The 25685-nt window shown below is 39.0% G+C and overlaps 1 protein-coding gene across 1 annotated transcript in view; it reads left to right on the top strand.

The window, feature by feature from the left end:
• The first annotated feature begins 383 nt into the window (after positions 1 to 383).
• Positions 384 to 25685, top strand: part of LOC138141990 (SLAM family member 5-like) — a 76537-nt gene continuing 51235 nt past the window's right edge. The window contains exons 1-5 of the mRNA XM_069062907.1: positions 384 to 498; positions 8589 to 8808; positions 15095 to 15436; positions 16554 to 16820; positions 25343 to 25456. Of these exons, the coding sequence (XP_068919008.1) occupies positions 8763 to 8808; positions 15095 to 15436; positions 16554 to 16820; positions 25343 to 25456 (769 nt within the window). The 5' untranslated portion in view covers positions 384 to 498; positions 8589 to 8762. The remainder of the gene's footprint in view (positions 499 to 8588; positions 8809 to 15094; positions 15437 to 16553; positions 16821 to 25342; positions 25457 to 25685) is intronic.

Here is a 25685-nt window from a genome sequence, read left to right as displayed (position 1 = left end):
GAGTCAGGAGGAGAAGAAAGGAAAACAGAGTTCAACAGTGTGAGCAAAACCATGAAGGCAGAGGAGTCTTACTCGTTAGGCAATGGGGAGTCAAAGAAGATTTTTGAGAAAGGAGTTACACAACTAAATCTATGCATAAAGATGTCAAGTCTGTAATCCAGATTTCCAGGAGAATAAAACCACAATCTCTCTTAAAGCCTATACTCCCAATCTCTTTGGAAAGGGTTTTTCTTGGACACTGGGGTGAGGTGTGGCTCTGGCAGGAACCCAGGATTCAGCTCAGTACATTCACCTCCTGAGTCTGTCCAATGAGGAATCTGATCAAAACAAAACCAAACTGGGCAGGGAAGTCTCCTCACCACTCTTTGCCACTTCCCCTCTCAGGTACTGTAGTTACTTTTGATCCTCTCTGGTATACTCTCCTGTCTGTCTTGGAAATGCTGATTGTCACCATTCTGGCTGGAGTGGGCTTTTACCTGTGGCACAAGAGAAAACAAGGTAGGATTTTCTGGGAGGCAATGCAGAGAAACACCCCTTGCCTGAGTTCAAATTCTGATTTCCTTGAGGTCTTAATATGGAGGAGGAGAGGGAAAGGAGTCTTCAGGACATCCCCTCCCCCACTTCCTCTTCCCTCTCACTCCCTAACATTAAGATATTATGATATGCATTTCCTTTGTACAACATTTTATCATTTCCAAAGCCCTTTAACACACATCATCATAAATCTGTGAAGACCTTAGCAATCACCAAGTCAAAGAACCAGGATCTCTGAGTTGGAAGGGACTGCAGATGAGGGAGCCAACCTGCACCTGAATGAAAATGCCATCTCCTTTCTCCCTACCCCGTGGTCCTCCAGACTCTGCTTGAAGATTTCCAGAGATAGAGTCGTGATCTCTAAGAGCATCTAGATGTTTTCCGTTTTGAATTCTCCTTATTATTAGCAAGTTGCAGTTTTCTTACAAGGAGATTAAATCTGCTTCTGTGCAATTTCTACCAACTCATTGGTATCAGTTCTGCCCTCTGCAAGCAGAGTAGATGATCTAATTGCCTTGCACATGACAGTCCTTAAAATAATTCAGGACAGCTGACATATTCCTCCAAAACTTCTCTTTTCAAGCTATACTACGTCCACTCTTAAAACCAATCTTCATAGGACATGATCTCAAAAACCAACATCATCCTGATCTCCCTCTATGTCCACCCCAACCCCAGACATTCTTTAGCCTTTTCATCTGCTTCTTTAAAATGGGGCACACAGAACAGAATACAGCAATACAGATTTGGCCTAAGAAAGGGTATAACTATGTAGATATATACATATACTGCTAATCAACATAGATGTTTATGTACACCTATACATCTAAATGAAATAAAGATACTATATATGTATCTATACAATGTGCACATATATGTGGGTGTTAATATGTACATACACAGGATAAAGTACAGATGCATACAAACATGCATATGCTGACATAATTGTACTGTATATCAGACCATGGCAAGATTTCTTCTACTGTATCACAAAATCTATGCAGTATTCTATGAAGTCACTTCTCCCCAAAGTTCCCATCATTTCTGCTTCAGTAACCAATTCCTTCTTGTTGATGAGAACCAGATGTAATATAGAAGTTCCTCATTATTTGTCCTCTTTCCCTTTAGAAGAATGAAATGGTTGTTAAGGTAAGTCAGAAGATTATCAGCTAATGTGATTTTGGAAGAAAAAAAGAGATCTAGGATACATCTAATAATTCATATTCTTCATCACTCATCTATCATGCTTCCATGTCAGATCTGTGATGTTCCTGAAATCATCCATCAGGATATTTCTGCATCTGTAGGATACTTCAAATACACTATTGATTCTGTTTCTGCCTCTACTAATCTTCACCAAATGTTCTACTTCCCTCTCTGGATTCTAAATTTTTCCACATGATTAAATCTTTGTAAAATACACTGCTTCTATGTCCCTCCTATCACCACATTATCTATTCTGTACCCTTTAAAAAAAAGTTGTACCGTTTTCTAGTCATAGGTCCCATTCTGCCTATAATGAGCATTAGAAATGTAATAGACATATACTGAGAGGAGTGGAACCAAGACCTGCTTCCCCAGCCTCCACAGACCTCAGGATGGAATTGATAGGAAATCACGTACAGGAATCAAATGGGTCAACAACCATGTGGAGTGAAAACATCATGGGGTGAAAAGGGTGGGGCACCAAGCAGCAGTGCAAAGAGCTCAACTGAGAAATCCAGGCTCGGTGTGAGAAAACTATCCATAGGGTTCACCAGGGCTCCCCTGAGAATTGTGGATCTGGAACCTGTTACCAACTTCCTGATCCCCACATAGACCCATAAAATGCTAAATAGAGACCACAGCACACAAACCTCAGTGTGTAAGGGATGAGAAATTAAGCAGAACTTTAAAATTCCCATGAATTTCATATACTGTCAGACTGTGTTACTATGATACTGTGTTGGCAATTTTCATGGAACTTAGACTTTGTTTCAAGGAATATATCTTTGGAGTGGGAGAGGAAGGAAAAGACACATTGGAAAGTGGAGAAAATGTGAAAAATAATCATAGCAATTTTTTACAATTTGAGTTATCCAAGGATGGAATGATCTACCTCAGGACATAGTGAGTCTTCCTAAATGGAAGTCTACAAGAAAAGACTGGATAAACACTTTTCCAGCCTGTTGTGGAGGGGATTTTAATCCAGAGTTGACTGACTCAGTCAGTCTCTGAGATTCTTTCTAAGTCTTAGATTCCATGATTTTGTGAGACACACAATAGCAATGCACAAAGCAGAGACTTCATTCATTGGTGTTGTGAATATTGAGAATGGTAAGTCAAACTTTGTGGGGAGAGAAACAGAAGTGTTCTTTACTATCTAAATAAATATTTTCTGAATTGAATCTCTTTTTAGTCTGTTGCTTTCTGGGGAGCTAAAGGATTTTCAAGAGAAAGGAGTCAGACTTTGGGTACCCAGGAGCATTTGAAGATGGGAACCAAAGAATTCAAAGACATTGTCAGAGAGAAAACTCCCCAAGATTGAATTTAGTCCATGTCAGAGGTCAGGACCTGTTACACAAGTTACACCCATAAGGCTAAATGTGCAGTATATGGAATCACATCCATCAAAACAGCTGCTCAGTCTCCCTTATATATGTTAGTTAAGAGGAAAAGTGAGGAGAAATCATTTTCTAAAAAAAAAGACAGTCCTCAGCACAGAGGACAAAACCTAAGCACCCTCTTCAGGAAGGATAAAGCTCCTCAGGGATAGCACTAGTCCCAACTCAGCTAGGGAAAAATCCCTTCTCTCAATCTTCAAATATCAACTTGAGAGGTATAGGGCTAGACTGTGCTGAATTGGATTAGACATCACCTGTGGCAGGGTGGAAAAAGAAGTATGGGTAGTGAAAAGAGCACTGAACAAAGGAAACAAACATTTATTATGCACTTGCTACATGCCAAGTACATGTAATAAGCCTTTTCACAAATCTCATTTGATCTTCACAACAACTCTGGGAGACAGAGTCTATTATTGTCTCCATTTTACATTGGAGGAAACTGAGGCAGACTTAGTTAAAGGATTTACCCACAGTCACCCTGGTATCTGAGGCCAGATTTGAACTCAAGTATTCATGACTCCATTCATGACTCAATATCTACTGTACCACCTAGGTGCTGATGGACCAAGACTAGGAGTCCAGAGACCTGCCACTAACAAGCTTTGTGACTTTGGGCAAATGATTCCACCTTTTGGAACCATAACTTTCTGATCTGTAATATAGGAATCCATTGGATTATATTATTTCTGAAGCTATTGCCAGGCTCTAACATTCCCTCATTATATGAACTTGATGTCTTCCAGAAGTTGTCCCACCATGATGAGTAAAAAATGGTCCTTCTTTTCAGAAGACTTGGATCAGGAAGATGTGAGACTGAGCATGGATCAGCTCTGTGATTAAAAAAAAAGTCCAGAAAGAGAACTGGAGTGAAAGTTAATAAACTCACATCCTAGTTCTGGCCTTTGTGGCAAGAATTCTGTACCAAATGATAACTTAAAATCCAGAGAAATCACTAAGGTTCTATGGTTCTTTGTCTATGTTTAGACCTGACTAGGTAGTTGTCATGGAATGATCTAAAATGAACCATAGCCATCTCAGAATTGGAAATAACTTCCCCAACATCATCTGTTCAATCTATACATGAACAAGGATCCACTCAACAACAAACCCAAGAAGTGATCATGTAGGTTTTGCTTGACTTTTGGTGACAGGGGAACCCACCATATCTTGAAGAAGCCCATTCTGCTTTAGGATGGTACTCATTGGTAGGAAATACTGCCTTACCTTAAGTGAAAAATTTGCTTCTGTGACTTTCAACTATCATCCACAGTCAAGCAGAACAAATCTAAACACGCTTCCACATTATGGCTCTTCAGATTCTGGTATAACCCAGGTTTGAAGCCTGGAATATTTTGTGTACTGCCACTCAGAAAGGATTCTTGATTGATGCAGAAAATAATGACTGAACAACACAGTCCTGAAAGCCAGAGTTGGTATGAGACCTTTGGAAAAGAAATTCTTCATTTTCCTTTCAAATTGAATTTATGTGGTTCCAAACTCTTTTCAAGGAGAAATCCATGAAAAGAGAGGTGACTTCTCAGAGAGCAGCAGAAAATAAGAAGAACTGAGAACTCAATATATCCCTGATTTTCAGTTTGCCTTCCTAACGGCTGCAAAGAATTTCCCCTTTGGTGAGACTTGGGTGTCTCTTTGTTGGACTGACATCTCTTGGTCTCAAGGGGAGAGTTTCCTCTGTGTATTTTCTAAGCTGTGTGACTTTTCCAGTTTCCATATTATATGTATTTAGACAAATGGGTTTACTCACTATTGACTATTTGTGATTTTTTTTTAATACAACTAGCACTTAGTTGGAAGGAGACAAGTAAATCTAAGGGTACAAGCCTGAGGTCACCCTTTCTCTTTTTATGGAAATTGTCTTCAACCTAAAAATCATGATCCTGACTGGAAATATTTAGGAAGGCAGGCAAATATAAGTGGCCAGCTTGTGGTCCCTTCACCTGCCCCCTCTAAGCTTAAACCAAATTCCCCCTTGGAGAATGGTAGGCAATGTTATAGAGATATTTATCCATACCTCTCTGTGAGATGCATTTAGACAACTTTTATGAACATACACATCTTACCTGACAAAGGACACATGACATTCTAAAATATCTATAATACTTTCCCTTCCAAGTCTTTTCATCCCCTCTTTTTTTTGTGTCAAGCAGGATGATTTCAGAGCCATAATACTAGAAATTTTTCAGTCAAATAAACACATTTCATGGAACCTGGAGTAGAAAATTACTACTATAGAATTACCACCTATGATCTTTATTGTCCCACCCCAGAGGATGATGAGAGAAAGAATAAAATGGAAACCTGAAAGTGATCAAAGAAAATTTTAAAAGTCTCAAGACCTAAGTCCAGGATTAAAATGTGTTGGCAGGGCTGACAGAGCTCAAATCTCCCTTTGGTACATCATTTTGATACAGTGTCACTGCCCTGGTGAATGCAGGAAGGGGTTGGGGGCGGGGCAGCGCCTAGAGGAGAGTTTTGGATTTTAATAAAGTAAATCCTTTTCATTATTAATAAAGTTCTTTTTAACTAATTTTCTGGTCTGCAAATATTTCATTGTGTTACAATCCCAAAACTGAATTACTGGATTGTGCCATAAGGCCTGGGCCAGAATATTTAGCACTAACCAACAGGTTTGCATCTCAATAATCTCAATTATCTTGTTCTCAAAGTTGAATTGCTGGGGGAGGGGGAGGGTGGAGAGGTTGGCAAAGAAAGATGGGGGCATCACATCATGAGATGACCATATACAAGACTATGGTATTCTTTGGCTTTTATATTTTAGCTGTACATAGGGAGCCATCTCAAGAGATCAGAAAGGCTCCATCACTATTCCTATAGGAATAGATGAATAGGCATTTAAAAGGCTTGACAAAGATAAAACAACAACAATAAATAGCTAGTATTTATATAGCACTAGAAGGTTTGAAAAAGCACTTTACAGGGGCAGCCAGATAGCACAGCGAGTAAGAGCACCGGCTCCAGTGTTGGGATGACCTGGGGGATCGAATCCGGGCTCAGATACTCAGCACCACACCCAGAAATAACTGGCCGTGTAACCTTGAGCAAGTTACTTAACCCCAATTGCTTAAAAAAAAAAAAGAAAGAAAAAGCACTTTAAAAAATCTAATATCCTTTCCTTGGTTCTTAGAGACAATTTTAGAAAAGCTGAATCGTAAGGAAACAAAATAAATTATCATTGTATGTTCAACAAAGACCAATGTGAAAACACTTGAGGCATTTAAGGACTATACCTTGAAGGCAGAGGGACAAATAATGGACTTAATAACAATTCAGGTAAAAAGTGTAATGTTGTTAGGGTTGGGGGTTAATAGATTCCATGTGGACAATATGGCTTTTGACCCAGAGGTCTCTCTGGAGGATGTGTTATATCTCACGGGTATTAGCACTATAAAGGAAAGGAGTAGGAGCCAGAATGAGGATGCACATTGGGAACCATCACCTAGTAGTAAGAAAGCCTTGGTCTTTATAACTATATAACTTTTAGAAATATAACCATAACTATATAACTATTGGAAATATGTTCCTCCTGGTTTTATGCCCAATTTGATGTTTATGATCATGGGAATTTTTAATAGAATTATTTCTGTTGTTCATTTGTTTAAGAAAACTTGAGTTATTTTTATGTATGGATGGGAGATGCCTTTTTGGAAAAAAAAACCTTTAAGGTTACATTTTGCTCTACTGAAGGAAACATTTTTTGTTATCAATTAATAATAAATGCAGTGGGATTTTGCACTCTCTACATATTTCGGTCAGTTGTATAATGGTAAAGATGTTATCCACCGTGGAAAATGACCTGGGAAAGCCTGCCTGCTCCCTACTAATATCTTCATTAATGATCACTTCAATAAGTTTGGGTAATTCTCATAAAAATTTATTACTCATAGAAACACAAGTATTTCACTCAGTAGTTGTTATACTCAGTCACTTTTTTCAGTACTAACAAAATCTGTTTTTTTCCCTGAATCCCAGATATCTTCCCCTCCTTCCTTTGTGAACCTTGTGAATCAATCCATCAATAAAATCCATAATTTTATGACCTCTAATATGGATCTTCTCTATGAATACTTGACCTAGTTCATCCACTTTTTCCAACTGTGCTCTTTTTAGTGTCATTTCTACTTCTTCTATAAGTATGCAACTTTGATGTTAGAGTCCAAATATGACAGCCCTAGTCTCCTTTGTCATTTCATTTTCTTCATATTTTTCTTCTATCATTTCAATGAAATTATATTATATTATACATCATTAATACTGCTGAATGAGAACATAAAGAAAGATGAAATGTTATCCAAACAAAGGAAGCAGAATCAGAAGAATAGTATATATGATATCACTAAATAAAAAGAACAATCCAGTGGGCTCAGAATTACTTTGCTTAGTTGACTCTCTCCAAGTTTCTTTAAAGTGATTTTACTCTCTATTGCTTCTCTCTAATATATGGAGTGATACTACTCATGATCTTCCATTATATTTTTTGTTAAGATTTTATTAAAAAGTATATAATTTAAACTACTGCCATTTCTAGCAAGTTGACATAAGTCGAGTGTTTAGTGCCTAGCACATAGTAGAAACAATAAATGTTTGTTAATTGATTGATTGTTGACCAAGTAGCTTTTTAGGATATTTTGGACTTCTTGTCATGATGATGTAGCTAGGCTAAGCTTCCTTTGCATTACTTCATATAACTTTTTGCCTTTTTCATGAAGTATATTTCATATATTTTACATATCTATTATATTTCTCATTAACTAAATTTGTTATATTAGACATCATTAATAATGGTGAATGAGAGAATAAAAGGATTCAGAAAGATGCAAGTTATCAAAAAAAGCATACAGAGTCAGAAGAATAGCATACACAATTATTATCACTAAATAAAAAGAACAATCCTACGTAATCTTTGTCAAGTCATTTCGTTCCTATAAGCCTTGGTTCCTCATCTATGAAATGATGAGTCTAGACTATGTAGTCTCTATAGTGATTTCCAGTGCTAAATCAATGGCATTACATTTAGGAGAAATTAGATTTATTCTCTATGGTTCCAAGGAACAGAACTAATATCAGTTGGTGGATGTTGCAGGCAGTCAGCATTCAGATCAATTAAAAAGGAAGCTAATTTTACTATAACTGTGCAAAAAATGAACAAGTTATTGTGACAGGTAGTGTATTCCTCATTACGAATAGTATTCATGGAGAGATATGATGACCACTTAAAAGAGATCTTATGGAAAGGAAATAAACAGTGGTCTAGAGACTACAACATGGACTGGATCTGGAGTTAGAGAATGTTGATTCAAATCCCTGGGAAGTTATTAGCTCTATGACTTCAAATAATTCACCTCATCAGTCTGGGTCTATTCTGTCAACCATCATTAATCAAAGATCTCTAATATCCTTTTCCTCTCTAAGGTCTATGATCCTAGTAGCTGTCTACTATCTCTACAATTCTGGGGCAATGCTGCTATTAGTGAAGCTTTCTGCAGTAAAATGTCATAGCACTAAAAAAGAGGAAGAAAAACAGAGAAGCTGAAACTCATCTATCACTGACACTCTTGCCTCCCAAGGATTGAGAGCTGAAAGAACATGGTCCAATCCCAAGTCTGGTTCTTGGTCCTCTTTCTGTTCATGGGTAAGTTCTGGCTGTTGCCAATCCCTCTCTATTGTCCACCTGACAGCTATCTGTGTGGGCAGGAACATTGCTGAGACCTTCTGGGTGGTTTAGGACTGAGATGGTATTTCCTTTCAGTTTGTGCTTTTAAAACAATAACACTAACCCTTATGGTTTCTGTCTGTACTGAAATCCTAAGGAATTGAGCTGGTCAAAAATGTGGCCACGAGAAGAGAATGCAAACAACAAACCTGACCAACATGATGCCTCTTCCTACTTTGAAGGGGACATTTATGAAATTTATTTGTATTTAGAATTCACTTAGCCTCAGTGGACCTCAGATTTCTTAACTTCCCTTTCCCTTACCCCCACAACTTATCAATTCTGAAGTTCTGTTGATTCTACCTGTATACTGGGGTAAAACAATCAGAATTAGAAGTGCTAGTCATGGAGCCAGAGTTGAGTAATAACCAATGAAGAGTCTTTACTCCCCACTGATTTCTGTGATAAAGTCAAGAGATCTAGAGGAAAGCCCTGAGCACATTGTACCAGTCATCTATATGGGATTTATGAAAGGGAATTGACCAAAGTTACCCAGGAAAGGGTTGTGATATAAACGGTGGGAAGGATGAGATCACAGATGGATCAAAGTATAGAAGTAATATTTTTCCCTTCTGTCCCCTCCTCTTCACTCACATTGCCACCACCTTAGTTCAGTCTCTCATCTCTTCTCATTTAGATTATTGGGACAATTTTCTAATTGGCCTTCATACATTCACCCTTTATCCTCTCTAACTCATCCTTTAAACTTCCCCACCAAAAAAATGTATAGCAAGAATAATTGTCTTCTCTATATAGAATATATATAGAATATATATATTCTCCCTTCATCTTCCTCTTAGGCTCTACTATTTGTTTCCCCCAATATTCCATCATGGACCCTTTTCTCCTTTTTCTCTACATATTTGCCCTTGCTGAACTCATCTTCTTCGATGGTTTCAATTGTCACCTTAACAAAGATGATCTCCAAGGGTCTATCTTCACTCCATAACCTGGTTTATTTAATTCAACAAGCATTTATTATGATCCTGCATCTCCAAATAGCAGCTAGGTATCTCCACTTAGATGTCCTTAGTGCAATGTGCTCAAAAACTAAAATGTCATCTTTCACCACCACTAAACCTGTCCCTCCTAACTTCTCTATTTCTGGCAATGGCCCACCATTTCCCAACAACTTTGTTGCTCTCTCTATCTTTTTCTCTTTCTCTCTCTCTCTCCTTCCCCCCCTCTCTCTCTCTTGCTCACTATATGTGTGTCTCTTTCTGTCTCTGTGTCTCTTTCACATTCAAAAGGTCAGAGTAGGTTAGAATGATTGGCCAATTCAAATAAGATGAAATATAATAGGAATAAATGAAATGTTCAATGTTTGGGTTCACAAAATCAGTTGTACAAATGGTAATTACACATTAGTTTAAATGAAATTTCATGAAAGCAGTTTAATATAACAAAGAAGGAAAAGAACATGACAAAGTAGGGAATGTAAGACTTCTGGGTTTGTGTTGAGAGAAAAGACTCCTGCAAAGGAAAAAAGGCATAGAAAGGAGGAGGGTAGATGTACAAGAATCAAAGTATTGTACCCATAACCAAATCCAGTGGCATAATCATGCTTCCTCTTCCTACAAATGAGTCTTGACTAGAAATAATTAGTTTCTAAAAGCATTTTCTGAGATTTCTCTTGCCCTTATAATTTCTCTTACCCTTTTATCTATTAGAAGTTATAGATGGTTTACATATGAGTTAAAGGAGGGATTTTTCAAACTAAACATATAAAATACAGATCCTTGGTATATTAATACAGATTTCCATGAAGAATATATTCACAATCTATCAAAATAATGTAATTCTCCTATCCTGAAGTAATTTCTGGGGGAAGAGGACAGAAGAAGTTTCCATGATAGTATGCTCTCAAGGAATTTAATAAGGTGGACCTAAAGAGAATCTTGGAATCCTCAAAGGAGCTGAAGAGTGCATGTAATACTAACTATACTCAATAGGAAACTCCTTGTAGTAACTTCCCAAGCAAGTTGTTATTCAGCATTCACTTGAAGATCTTCAATGATGGGGAACTTACTACCTTTCAGGGGATGAATATTCAGGTCATTGACAGATAGATATTCCTGCTAGATAAGTACAAAAGTGAGAGCAGAAAGCTTTACCTAATTGAATCAGTATATTATTCTTGCAGAATACACTTTCAATGTTATGACTAAGTTACCTTCCTTTTGGTTATTAAATGACCTTCAAGCCTCATTCCATTTGAATCCTGAACCTAAATCACCTAATTTAGGCCTCATCCATATAAGGCATTTGATTGCATTTGTGGAATGGAATCTATGGTGCTTAATTCAAATCATAAAACTGTGAAGCTTATAAACCTCAGGGTCTGAGAGTTGAACTTGGCTATGGTTGTAGTCCCTCATTTCCATCTGCCAGACAAGGGACTTCTAGAGAGAACCCAGCCCCACTGATGGTAATAGGGACTGGGGCAGAACAAGTCATTCTACCTTTGGGGATCGTAGCTGGAATGACTATAGAGAAAACAGCCTGATCTTCCATATACCAGTTGCTATTGTACAGGGCAAATAGTGAATGTTGGAAACATAGTCAGGAAGATCTGGATTCAAATCTCACCTCTAGGACACTGGACAAACTACTTAACTTCTGAGGCTTATCTAGTCTGTTATAGCAGGACTAGGTCTGAGTTGGTGGAAGGAATTCCCACATCAACCAATGTGTACATCCTTGATGCACACAAATTGGGGAATGCACTTATTTGGTGCATTGATGGACTAATATAATGCAAATTTTCATAGAGAAAATCATCAGAATCCTCTTACACTGAAAAATTTCTGGTGGGGTGGGGGGGGAGACTAGAGGGAGACATCACAGTATGGTGCTTACTCAAGGAATTGTGAGCTGGGGCTAAGAAGAAATACAAAATATCATAGTCATATAATAAAACCCATACTCAAACAAATTCCAAGTACAATTTTCCCCCAAAGTTGTCATCACATTTCTATTTTAAGAACTCCACTTATTAAGAACTTATTACCGAAGATGGCAGAGTAGAAACAGGACCTCCACAGGGCTCCAACTCTCACCACCTCCAATCCATGTAAAATGGGACTCTGAACAAACTTTGGAGCTACAGAAAACAAAAAATGACACAGAGAAGCTAACCTCCCACTGAGGACAGCCCAGCAGGCCAGCAGCAAGTGGCCAGCACAGCACTCTAGGAGCAGAGCCCAGCCCCATGCCCAGGTTTTAGCCCCAGGGCTGGCCTGAACAGATGCTGGCTGGAGGGACTCCAGATCACCAGCAGCTGTGGTAGTCCAGAATTATCAACACAAAGATGCAAAAGACAAAGTGAGAGGTCAGTGCAGTGTGGACTTTGAGACCCAGTAGATGGGAGTGCATCAGCTTTTGCCCCCGGGGCAAGAAGCTCCTGAGGGCTACAGCTCAGCCACTGCCACATGGCAGCATCACCTCCTGGCCTGCAGAGTGGAGGGGGACCAAGCGACCAGTCTGAGGGGTAATCACTCTTGCTTTAACCTGCTTGGATCTGGATTGCGGTCTAGGGTGGAGGTCCTAGGGTATGTGACCAGCTTGCCAGAGCACGTGGAGGCTTCAGAGAAGGCACCCAAATAACACGTCCAGCAGCTGAGCAAACCCCAGAGTTTGGTACAAAGCTCCCCTGTCTGGTAGCAGAGTCCTACTGTGGCAAAAAGCCCAAAAGTCAAGTAATTGAGTGGCAACATGACAAGACAAAAGAAGCAAAGCAAACAGAAGAATCCAACATTAGACTCCTATTTTGGGGACAAAAAGGATGAAAGCATGGAACAGGAGGAAGACAGTGAAGTCAGAACTCCTGCACCAAAAGCTTCCAAGAAAAATACGAGCTGGTTACAGGCCATAGAGGACTTTAAGAAGCAGATAAGAGAAGTGGAGGAAAAATTAGGAAGGGAAATGAGAATGATGCAAGAAAATTACGAAATGAGAGTCAACAGCCTGACTGAGGAAAATAACATCTTAAAAACAGACTAACTCAAATGGCAAAAGAGGCTCCCAAAGGCAAGGAGGAGAAGAATGCCTTAAAAAGCCAAATTTTCCAGATGGAAAAAGAATCTCAAAAGCTCTCTGAGGAGAATCATTGCTTCAGAATTGGATTGGAGCAAATGGAAGCTAATCACTTTATGAGAAATTAAGATGCTGTTAAACAGATCCAAACAAATGAAAGAATAGGAGGCAATGTGAAATATCTCATTGGAAAAACCACTGACCTGGAAAATAGATCCAGGAGAGATCATTTAAAAATTATTGGAAAACCTGAATGCCATAATCAAAGAAAGAACCTAGAAATCATTCTCCAAGAAATTCTCAAGGAAAGCTGCCCTGATGCTTTAGAACCAGAGGGCAAAATAGAGGTTGAAAGAATCTACCAATCACCTCCTGAGAAAGATCCTAAAAAGAAAACTCCTAGGAATATTATAGCCAGGTTCCGAAACTCCCAGATCAAGGAGAGAATATTACAAGCAACTAGGAAGAAACAATTTGAATATTGTGGAAACATAATCAGGATAACTCAGGATCTGGCATCTTCTACACTGAGGGATCGCAGGGCTTGGAATATGATGTTCCGGAGGGCAAAGGATCTGGGATTAAAACCAAGAATCACCTACCCAGCAAAACTGAGCATCATGTTTCAGGGGAAAATATGGTAATTCAGTGGAATAGAGGACTTTCAAGCATTCTTGCTGAAAAAACCAGAGTTGAATAGAAAATTTGACATTCAGATACAAGAAGCAAGAGAAGCAAGAGAAGGTAAACAGGGAAAATAAATCATAAGGAACTTATCAAAGTTGAACTATTAACATTCCTACATGGAAAAATGATCATTGTAACTGATGAAACTTTTCTCAGTATGAAAATAGTTGAAGGGAATAGAAATATATATATATATATATATATATATATATACATATATATGTCTATATAAGAGGGTATATGGGCATATGAATACATATGTGAATGTGTGTATATATGTCTTCAAGGATACATAGATAGAGGGCACAAGACCAATTTAATAGAAAGGGATGATACTTAAAAGGTGAAATTTGAGAGGAGATGGGGAGAATGGAATGGGTTAACCTTATTCTCATTGAATTTGGCTTGAGGAGGGAATGAAATACACAATGAATAGGGTATCTCACCCTACAGGAGAATAGGGGGGAAGGGGATGAGAGAGGGGATGATGAAAGGGAGGGCAGGCTGGGGGTGAGGGAATTTTGAAGCACCCACTTTTGAAAAGGGACAGGATCAAAGTAGAGAACAGAACAAGTGGGAGGTAGGATAGGAGGGAAGGAAATATAGTCAGTCTTTTAAAATATATCTACTATGTTAATGTTTTGAATTAGCTACACATGTACAACCTATACTGAAGTGCTTATCTTCCCAGTAAGGGTGGGAGACAAGGGAGGAAGGGAATGAATCTGGAAATCAAAGTTTTAAAATCAAATGTTTAAATATATATATCATTATTAATACTATTTTACATGTAATTGGGAAATAAGATATACAGGCACTGGGGCATAGAGATCCACCATGCCCTACTGGAAAAATCGAATGGAGTATGGGAGAAGATATGGGAGAGAGCAGATTGGAGGAGGGAGCAGTGGGACTGCTATTTTGGGGCAGTGGGTGGGGGAAAAACAGGGAGAAAATTTGTAACTCAAAATCTGGCGGAAATGAATGATGTAAATCAGAAGTTAATAAAGCATTTAAAAAAAAAAAAAGAACTCATTACCTTCCAAGGCTCCACATCTACTTTTTTTTTTTTTAAGCAATCGGGGTTAAGTAACTTGCTCAAGGTTACACGGCCAGTTATTTCTAGGTGTGGTCCTGAGTATCTGAGCCTGGATTTGATCCAGGTCATCCCGACACTGGAGCCAGTGCTCTTACTCACTGAGCCACCTGGCCACCCCTAAGCAATTGGGGTTAAGTAACTTGCTCAAGGTTACATGGCCAGGTGCTTCTGGGTGGGTGGAGTGTCTGAGCCCGGGATTCGATCTCCAGGTCTTCTCAACACTGGAGCCGGTGCTCTTACTTGCTGTGCTACCTGGCCACCCCCACATATACTTTTATAATGGCATTTACAGGACTTATCCCAAATCGTGGGCTGTGGTGCTAAGGGAATGCTATTGGATAGGAATCAAGTATAACTATTACACTCTCCCTTTTTCTTCTACAGAACCAAAAGCTTCCAGAGAGAATGATGCCCCAGTAATGGTGATCGGGATTCTGGGAGAGTCAGCTATTCTACCCGTGGAAATACCAACTGGATATGAACTTGAGAACATTAACTGGGCTTCCCATACACCTGTTGCTGTTATGCATCCAGAAGGAAAATCAGTCAAGATGATTACAACCCATCAAAATTATAGGGAACGACTGAATGTCCCACCTAACACTTACAGCTTAGAGATTAGTCCTCTCAAGATGGAGGATGCTGGAAACTACAGAGCTGACATAAATCTTCAGAAATCTACAGCTACCACCACCATCACCAAGAACTATACCCTGCATGTCTACAGTAAGTCTATAGATGTAGACCCAATGAATATTTAGAGTGAAAGGGACCAAAGAGGCCCTCTAGTCCAACCCCTCATTTCTCATCGAAGGAAACTGAAGAAGTGAGGCAATTTTCTAAAGTCACATGTATAGTTTTATAACTAGAAAAAGTAATGCAGTTTCTTGATTTAGTTCTATCTTATTCTACTGGGTTATCTTCCAAATTATTCTTCAAAAGAACACTAAAGTGTTCAATCAAGTGTTCCCTGGACCAGTCGGCAGCTATCACTATGAAAACTCAGCACTATACGAGAAAATCTGGGGAGGGAGAGGTCTAGAAAGGACATGGGTCTTGTCTTCAGGCAGGTCCAGATTTTGTCCTTTTATCTCTTGAGACTATTGGCTCTTTCCTATTTGCCTAAAAAAATGTTTAGGTCTCCCTAAGAATAAAAAAGAGCTTTTCCTTAAGCCTTGTCATTCATCCAGTTATTATCCCATTAGTCTCCTACCATCTGCTGCTAAACTCCCGAAAAATACTGTCTATACCCAATGGTTCTTCTTCAGCACTACTCCCCTTCTCAGCCCTTGATAAAATAGCTCAAACTCTAATGATTCTATGGAAACTGTCCTCTCTAAAGTTTTCAATTACCTTATAAATCCCAGATTCCAAGGGGTCTTTTTCAGCCTTCTTCATCCTTGAACTCTTTGCAACATATAATGTTGTAGATCATTAATATGGTCCTAAAATTTCCTCTTACTGGGTACTTGCTCTTCCCTTGATTTAAAAAACAACATACTTTCTCTGTTTTTCTTTTACTTCCCTAAATGCTCCTTTTCTGTCTCCTTCAGTGATTCTCCTGGCTATATTCATCTTTTAATGTGGGTGTTCTTCAAGGTTCTGTCCTTGGTCCTCTTCTCTTCCTATACTTTTCCCACTTGGTAACCTCATTCATTACCACTTTAATAAAAATTACTCCAATGTCTTCATCTGCTTGCCATGTTTAGGGGCAACTTTAGCAAGAATGTCTCTCAACACTGACTTCTAAAGAGTTCAAAATTGGAAAAAATTAACAAAATTTATGAAGAAGGTGGTTTTATTATAGACTCATATTTGTGCCTTGTATTGTTCCATCTTATAGGACGACTGGCACCACCAAAAATTACTTGGAATACTGTAACCTCTGAGAACACATGTAACATCACTCTGACATGCTTCATGGAGGAGGGAGGAGAAGCTGTTAAGTACCAGTGGACCCCTCCAGGAGAACAAGCTGTTCAATCTGAAGGAAAATCTAAACTTTTCATCTTCCGAAGACCTGAGGATGCTCACATAAATTACACATGCACAGCCACAAACCCTGGAAGCAACAATTCTCGCTCCATATTTCTTCAAGACCTCTGTGAAGGTAATCATCTGTCCCTTCTCCCCAAAAGCCTCAGGGAATACCCTGAGTACCTGTAGGAAGTGAGTCTCAGAAATTCTGGTCTTTACATGGGCAGTGTCGAGATAGAACCAATGAGGATAGAAATCAAATCCATTCAAGGTCACAAGCACCTTTCAGTTCAATTTAATTCAGCAAATTTATTAAGGTCTACTATGGACTGTGTTGTGTTACATACTGAAAAAAGGAAGGCACAGTCCCTGACCCTCATGAAACTTGCATTCTAGTTGGGGTTATACTGACACATATAACTATAATAACAATAATATATGACAAGTACATTAAGGAGGCATAAAGCAAAGTGCTTTCTAAAGTCTAAGTGGGAAAATTATTTTTTTACAGAGGGGTTGGGGAAGACTCCATGGAGGAGACAGAATTTGAACTAGCCTCTAAAGTATGCAAATGAGAGATGAATTTAACACAGAACTGATTTTATTATAGTCCCTTAAATCTTGCAAAATACTTTGTATATGTTGTCACATTTGATCCCCACAGCACTAGAGGATAAAGACTTAGGAAATTAAGCCGGACAGATTGGTTCAAATCACATAATGAGCAATTAACCAAGAAGTATATTTTAAATGCATACAATATGTAGGGCACTGTGTTAAGCACATACAAAGAAAAAGAAAAGCTATTCTTGACCTCAAATAATTTGTTTTCTTTGGGAGAGATATAACATATGCAAATAAGTAAATAGAGAATATAAAAAGGTAAGTATAAGGTAATGTTAGGGAGGAAGCATTACAACTGGAAGGATCAGGAATAGTACCCAATGTGAGCCTTCAAAAGAACTAGAACCAAGAGGGAGGGACAGCATCCCAACCTTAGGGGACGGCTTGGACAAAGGCACAGAGATGGGAATCTCAAGTTTGGGGAAAACAAATAAGTCAATTTGGGGCTGAAATGTATATATGAGAGTCAGCAATATAAATCTAGAAAGGTAAACTGGAGTCAAATCATGAAGGACTTTAAATAACAGACTAAGGATTCTTCATTTTATCCTAGAGAGAATCTACTGAAAGTCACTGAAGGGGGTAAGGGTGGTGTGATATGTTGAGAACCAGGTTATAGAAATATCACTTTGTTGACTGTGTTTAGGACAGAATGTAAAAGAGGGAGATTGGAAGGAGGAAGACTTTAAAAGTTCTCACAAAAGTCCAGGTAAGAGGTGCTGAGATCCTGAATGGGGAGTGTATGCAGGTTACCTGCGCAGGTAATCATCTGTCCTTGTCTTTCTAAAACCTTGGCAGCTACAGCAAGGAATCTTAAGGGAGTCTGGTCTTTAAAGAACCAGAGTCAATTTAAAGTACAATAGGAAGAGAACCTATATCCAATAGAGCCTACATATAGTTTTCAATTCAATTTAATTCAATAAAATAATCATATATTAAGGCCTGTAATCACATGAGCATGGTGCTATATACGAAGAGCTAAGACAAAGACCCTGACCTTATGGACCTTACAATGAACTAAAAGGATAAGGAACCATAGCTACAATTAAATAATACTACATACAAAAGTGCAAAGCACAACATAAAGTTCAAAGAAGGTTGCTATATACCAGTGAAAAAAAGAAGGAATTTCATAGAGGAATTGACATTTGAATTTTGAGGGATGACTAGAATTTCAACTGCTGAATATAACTGATAATTATATAGTAGTTTAAAATTTGCAAAGTGTTTCACAGACATTCTTTCATTTGAATATCACATCAATGTGAGGCAGGTAATGTGGGTATTATTATAATCTCTTTTTCACATAGGAGGAAAGAAAGACTCAGAGATTTCCCCAGAATCAAACAGCTAATAAACAACTGATCAATAAGCAAAAATTTGTTAGGCATCTACCATATGCAAGACACTGGGATATTCAATGAGGATAAAAAAACAAAATAAAATAATCCCTGCCTTCAAGGAGTTTGCATTCTACCATTAATATACAAAAGGACATTAAAAGATGAGAAAATAGAAGTAAATGCAATACTTTTTTGGGTATATCTAGAGAGGTCTCCTATAGGAAGTGACACCTAAATTGAACCTTGAGGAAAGCTAAAGATTCCAAGAGACAAGGTGTGAGCCTGAATGTTTTCTAGGTTCAAGGACAACCTTTGCAAAAGAATAGGTGGAAGTTAGGGCTTCACTATCAGAGAACAAGTAAGCCAGTTTGACTAGAACATAAAGGGATATAATGTGAAATAAACCTGGAAAGGCAGGTTGAAGCCAAATGATGATGGTTTTAAAGGAAAGGCTAAGAATTTTGTATGTTGTGCCAGAAAAAATATGGAAGATTCTTGAATGGTAGAATTACATAGTCATTTTGGTAGCTCTGGGTGAACTGATCAGAGGACAGAATGGAAACAGGGACATCAATTAGGAGATTATAGCAGCGGTCCAGGTGAAGGGTCACAAGGGCTAGTACTGGTATGGTAACTATTTGTGTGAAGAGAATAAAAGGATTAGAAAGATGTTGTAGAGATTTAATATCCAAGACTTGGAAAATAATTTTATATGGGTGAAGAGGGAGACGGAAAAATTCAGAACAACTCCAAGGTTGTCGATGTGACCGACTAGAACTTTCCCAGTGTTCTTAATAGACATAGGGAAGTTTGTGAGAGGAGTAGGTTTAGGGGGAGGAAAATGAAGAGTGAATTTTTTAACTTGTTGAGTCTGAATTTTAAGTCACTCATGTAAAGATGTGGAACACGGGGTAGCTAGGTGGCGCAGTGAGTAAAGCACTGGCCCCGGAGTCAGGAGGACCTGAGTTCAGTTCCAGCCTCAGACACTTAACACCCACACAAAAAAAAAACTAGCTGTGTGACCTTGCGCAAGTTACTTACCCCCAATTGCCCTCCAAAAAAGCAAAAAAAAAAATGTGGAACAGGCAGTTGGAGACATAGGACAGAGATGGCAACTAGAAAAATGGTTTGGAGAATCACTATATAAGGATAGTAATTGAACCAACAGAAGTTCCTGACTACATGAACTCTATTGTCCCTACGAGTTCTAAATCCCATTATTCTATCTTCCAAAAGAGAGTCAGATTTTGGCTGTCAAAAAATGGAATTGGGGAGGGGGGTGGCTAGGTGGCACAGTGAATAGAGCACTGGTCCTGGAGTCAGGAGGACCTGAGTTCAAATTCAACCTCAGACATTTGACAAACTTATTAGCCATGTGACTTTGGGCAAGTCACTTAACCCCAATTGCCCTCCAAAAAGCAAAAAAAAAAAAAGTTCTTGAGATCACCAAAGCAGAGAGAACAAAGATGGTCCAGGACAGGATACTCATGTCTAATTAGTAGCCAGTAGTTATATTGTGATTTAAGGATTACAAAGCACTTTACATGTGTTAACTTATCAGATACTTATAACTCTATGAAGAAGGTGCTATAATTATCTCCATTTTAGAGATGAGAAAATTGAAACAGAAAGGATTAGTGACTTGCCCAGGGTTACATAGCAGGTAATTGTCTGAAGCAGGATTCAAACTCGGGTCTTGTTGACTCCAAATCCCATGCTTTACCCACTGTGCTATCTAGTTGCTGGGGGAAAAGGAAAGGTGATGGTAGTGGTGGTAAAAAAAAAAAAAGGAGCAATGGGATTAAGCATGGATAGTGATCATGCAAAGCCTACTGAGAAGAAACAATAACATGTAAGAAAAGATCCAGATAGAGCAGTGTCCCAAAAATCTAGCAAAGAGAGTATCTAGGAGGAGTGGACAGTCATCAGGGTCAGACTTTGCACAGAGGTCAAGAAGGAAGAGGACTGAGAAAAGATCATGGAATTTACAAATTAAGCTATTAGTTTCCTTAGTACTATTTATTAGTGGTATTATTATTATTAGTTAGTTATTAGTTAGCCACTTTAGCTAAAGTGGTTTTTGTTGAGTGGTGAGGTCAGATACCAGATTCCAAGAAGTTTACTTAGTGGTTGGCAAGAAAGTAGTGATAGCTGTTTCTAGGTATGAAGTGAATATTTGGTATTTGAAGAGATGGCAGAATCAAATGCACTTTTATAATTATTGAGTAGATCTGGGCATCTGTAGGCAGCAAGACAATCTCAGGTGATAAACCAGAAATTTAAGTGCACAAGGATGATGGAAAGGTCAAGCTGATTCTGGAGGGGAACAGAGGGATTCAAGGGAATCAAGGGCACAAGAGGGGTTAGCCTTAGCAAATAGAAGTATCACCTCTTCCTTTAAGACTGGGTCAAAGTGTGAGAGAATGAGGGAATGATACCAGTACTGGTATGGTAACTATTTGGTAAGCCCCAGATGTACATATCTGACCTTACTCTCCCCACATCAATCTCACATCAGTAATAATGGGACATTTAGTAATGGATGACCTCTAGGCACTTTAAACTCACCAGAGAGCTCAATATCATTCTCTCCACACCACTACTCTTATGAACCTTTCTATTTCTCACCATGATCTAGTAAGAACTCCTCAGCTCCCATGAATTTAATTATCATCTCTATGCTGATGATTCTCAAACTTACCTCTCCTGCTCCAGTCTCTCTGCTGATGTCTAATCTTGTATACCCAACTGCATTTCAGACATCTCAAATTAGATGTCTAGTAGACATCATGAACTCAGGATGTCCAAAACAAAACTCATTATCTTTCTAAATAAACCCTCCCCTCTCTCCTGCCTTCTTTGTTACTGAACAGGACAATACCATCCTCCCAGAATCTGCAACCTAAGAGTCATCCAGGACTCCTCACTCTCCTTTACTGCTCATGTCCAATCGTTTCCAAAGCCTGTGGATGTCACCTTTGCAATATGTCCTGAGTACACCCTGTTCTTTCCTCTGAAATTGTCACCACTCTAGTGAAAGCCCTCTTCACCCCTTCCTGGATTTTTGCAGTAGCCTGATGCTGGGTCTGTCTGCTTCAAGTCTCTCCCCACTCCAATGCATCTTCCATTAACTAGAGTGATTTTCTTAAAATGAAGGTCTGATCATGTTAACTTCCCCCATCCCTACTCAAGAAATCCAGTGGCTTCCCATTGCCTCCAGGATCAAATATAAAGTCCTCTGCCTGGCATTCAAAGCTCTTTATATCCTAGCCTTCTCCTACATTTCTAATCTTATTCCTTATTTCCCCACATAGTAAAGAAAATGCATTGCCATCTCTTTTGCCAATGTTCTCTAAGAACCATGGGGCCTTTCTAACTGACTTACAACTGAAATTTCACATATATTTTGTCTTCCTACTAGAACTTGAGGTTAATGACAGGAAGAATTGCCTTGCTTTTCTGTTTCTGTCAACAAAGGTTAGCATAGTGCTTTACACATAGTAAGCACTCAATAAATCTTCTTTTCCCTTCTTTCCTTCTTTTCCATTCTCCCCACAACTTTCAATCTCTCCTCTCTCAGATCCACGCTCTTCATGGCTGACAAAGTGATATTCCTAAAACATAGGCCCGACTCTGTCACTTCTCTGCTTAACGAGGTTCAATGATTCTGTATTGCCTCTAGAATTCAAATACAAACTCTTCTGTTTGGCATATAAAGCCCCTCACAACCTGATTCCAGCCTATCTTTCTAAATTTATTACACATTAACCTCTTTCATGAACATTGTCTTCAAGCTTTTCTGTCCATCTGGCTTTTCTTCAAGCAAGACACTCTAGCTATTCTCTATTCCTTTGTCTAATCAGTCCCTTTGTTTGGAATGCCTTCCCTCACTGCCTCCACCTCTTAAAATCCCTTTCTTCTTTCTATGCTTAACAGAAATGTGATCTCATACATGAGGCCTTTCCTAATACTTCCAGCTACTAGTGGTTCCTAAATTATTCTCTATTTGTTTCCTACATATTCTAAAATATGTGTTTATTGTTTATTCAGATATGATATAAGCCCCTGGAATCAAGAGACTGTTTTCATTTTTTTTCTACCTTACCCTACCATCAAGGGACAGGGCCTGGCACACAATAGGTACTTAATAAATGCTTGTTGATTGATTGGTTGATAAAGAGGGTCAAGAAGGAGGTGGCTAGGTGGCACAGGGAATAGAGCAGGTCCTAGAGTCAGGAGGACCTGAGTTCAAATCCAGCCTTAGACACTTAACACTTACCAGCCATGTGACCTTGGGCAAGTCACTTGACCCCAATTGCCCTGCCTCCCCCCTCCAAAAAGCAAAAAAAAAAAATAGGATCAAGAATGTGAGGGGAGAGGAGTGAAGTCAAAGAAGGGAAATTGTACTAGAAAGGGAGAGAGCAACTGGAGGTCACAAAAAGGATGAAGAATAGGTTGAATAAGAATGACGTAGAATTAGAGATGGGAAGAAAAGACATCACAGTATAAGAGAGGAACAACAAAGTCCTTGAATCATGTAAGTCAAATATTTATGGGCAGTGATGAGATAAATGGTATAGCCATTCCTTTATGACTGAGGCAGAGACAGGGCTGTTCTGGGAGTCAATTGTTAAAGAGCTTAGAAATCAACAATAGATAAAAATGAAGTCACACTTTATTGTTTTCTTGATTGTCTAGAAATATCAGTTATGCAGAGTGAAGGCAGGAACCAGAATAAATAGTGACCTAAAGGTAATCTTTGCTTTTCTAAGTTAATATGCTACCTGCCTGGATCCTTATGGATTTTCTGTATGAGTTTGACACCACTGGTCTAGATACAGGAACAGGTTAATTATACACATTTAGCTTAAAAGTGCATTGTAAGTGCATTTTTTTTCAGAGAGCCAGTTGTTAAACATCTACCCCTAAATAAAGATCTAGATCAAGGAAGTGGAAAAGATTAAGGAATTTAATGACCAGGATGCTTGAATGGAAAATAAAAATGGATTTTAAAGTCCCCAAGTATAAGGAGGGGATTAGCGTGGAGACAATGCTAAATTCCTCAAGAAAGAAGGGAAAATTAAATGGTAACCAGTAGATAGAACCAGAATCTGGCCAAGGTAACATAGCACATGGGCAGGTAGGTGGCACAGTAGATAGAGTGCTTGGTTCCAAGTCAGAAAGATTTATCTCTCTGAGTTCAAATATGGTCTCACATACTTACTAGTTGTGTGACCCTGGGTAAGTCACTTAACCCTGTATCTCTCAGTTCCTCCTCTATAAAATGAACTGGAGAAGGAAATGGAAAACTGTTCCAGTATCTTTGCCAAGAAAAACCCAAATAAGGTCATAAAGACTTAAATACACTTGAACAATATGACCTATGTATAAGTTGTATTTTGAGATTTCCCAAGTACGTTCTGAGTTGGAACATAATCAGAGAAAGACAGAGAGGGAGTTTTTTTAGGGAAGTTCCAAGATTGAATACAGTTCATTTGAGCTAAGAACACATGGTTTTGGGACATAGATTATATTATTTATTGATTTTGTATATGTATTTAGTATTTCTTCATTTATATATGTGTCGCTCAAGCACCATACAGTCTCCTTAAGGGCAGGGGCTGGTCTGGTTTGTTTGTTTGTTTGTTTTGTTTGTGTACATACTACCTACCTCAGTGACTAACACATAGAAGGGAGTATAACCATGGTTGAAATTAATGGAAGGAGAAAAGGTACACTCTTACATGTGAGGATGGCCAGTACTATAGTCTTCTAGGGGGAAAGCAAGAATATTAGAATTCCTGAGGAAGAGACTATGAAAGGCAGTTTGTTAACAATATAATGAGGCTTTCAGAAGGTAGTGTGGAAAGAAGAGAAGAGAGTTGGGATTTAGGAGGGGCAGAATCAGGAGGCACAGGATGGAGATGAAGAAACAGGTAATAGTAACAGAGGAAGGCAATTTTAGCCTGTTGGGCCTTTGACTATGAAACACGGGTATTTAGAAGCAGGAGGAGAGAGTTCAAGTGTCATAGGACAGTAGACTGTCAAACCTTTCCTAACAAGTAATAATACCAGCTTAGGTGCTCCTTTGTTTTGGGCAAGGTAGCAAGCAGGGAGGGAAGATCCCAATGACTCCATGGGAAGAGGCCTGGTGTTACCTAGGTAAGGATGGAGGCAGAATTCAAACCCATATCTTCCTGACTCTGCAGCCAGCACTCTATTCACTGTACCATGCTGCTTCTCAAGAAGAGGGGGGAGGACATTCCAGGAATGGAAAGTAAAGAGGAGTGGGAAGGGCAGTATAGAGTCAGGAGGAGAAGAAAGGAAAACAGAGTTCAATAGTGTGAGCAAAACCGGGAAGGCAGAGGAGTCTTACTCGTTAGGCAATGGGGAGTCAAAGAAGATTTTTGAGAAAGGAGTTACACAACTAAATCTATGCATAAAGATGTCAAGTCTGTAATCCAGATTTCCAGGAGAATAAAACCACAATCTCTCTTAAAGCCTATACTCCCAATCTCTTTGGAAAGGGTTTTTCTTGGACACTGGGGTGAGGTGTGGCTCTGGCAGGAACCCAGGATTCAGCTCAGTACATTCACCTCCTGAGTCTGTCCAATGAGGAATCTGATCAAAACAAAACCAAACTGGGCAGGGAAGTCTCCTCACCACTCTTTGCCACTTCCCCTCTCAGGTACTGTAGTTACTTTTGATCCTCTCTGGTATACTCTCCTGTCTGTCTTGGAAATGCTGATTGTCACCATTCTGGCTGGAGTGAGCTTTTACCTGTGGCACAAGAGAAAACAAGGTAGGATTTTCTGGGAGGCAATGCAGAGAAACACCCCTTGCCTGAGTTCAAATTCTGATTTCCTTGAGGTCTTAATATGGAGGAGGAGAGGGAAAGGAGTCTTTAGGACATCCTCTCCCCCACTTCCTCTTCCCTCTCACTCCCTAACATTAAGATATTATGATATGCATTTCCTTTGTACAACATTTTATCATTTCCAAAGCCCTTTAACACACATCATCATAAATCT

The sequence above is a fragment of the Petaurus breviceps genome, unplaced genomic scaffold (genome assembly GCF_028583685.1).
Source record: "Petaurus breviceps papuanus isolate PSGF00001 unplaced genomic scaffold, PetGlider_PUasm1.0 90510, whole genome shotgun sequence".
NCBI lineage: Eukaryota > Metazoa > Chordata > Mammalia > Diprotodontia > Petauridae > Petaurus > Petaurus breviceps.
Note: the sequence above shows the minus strand (reverse complement) of the source record. Positions and strands in the feature narration are given on the sequence as shown.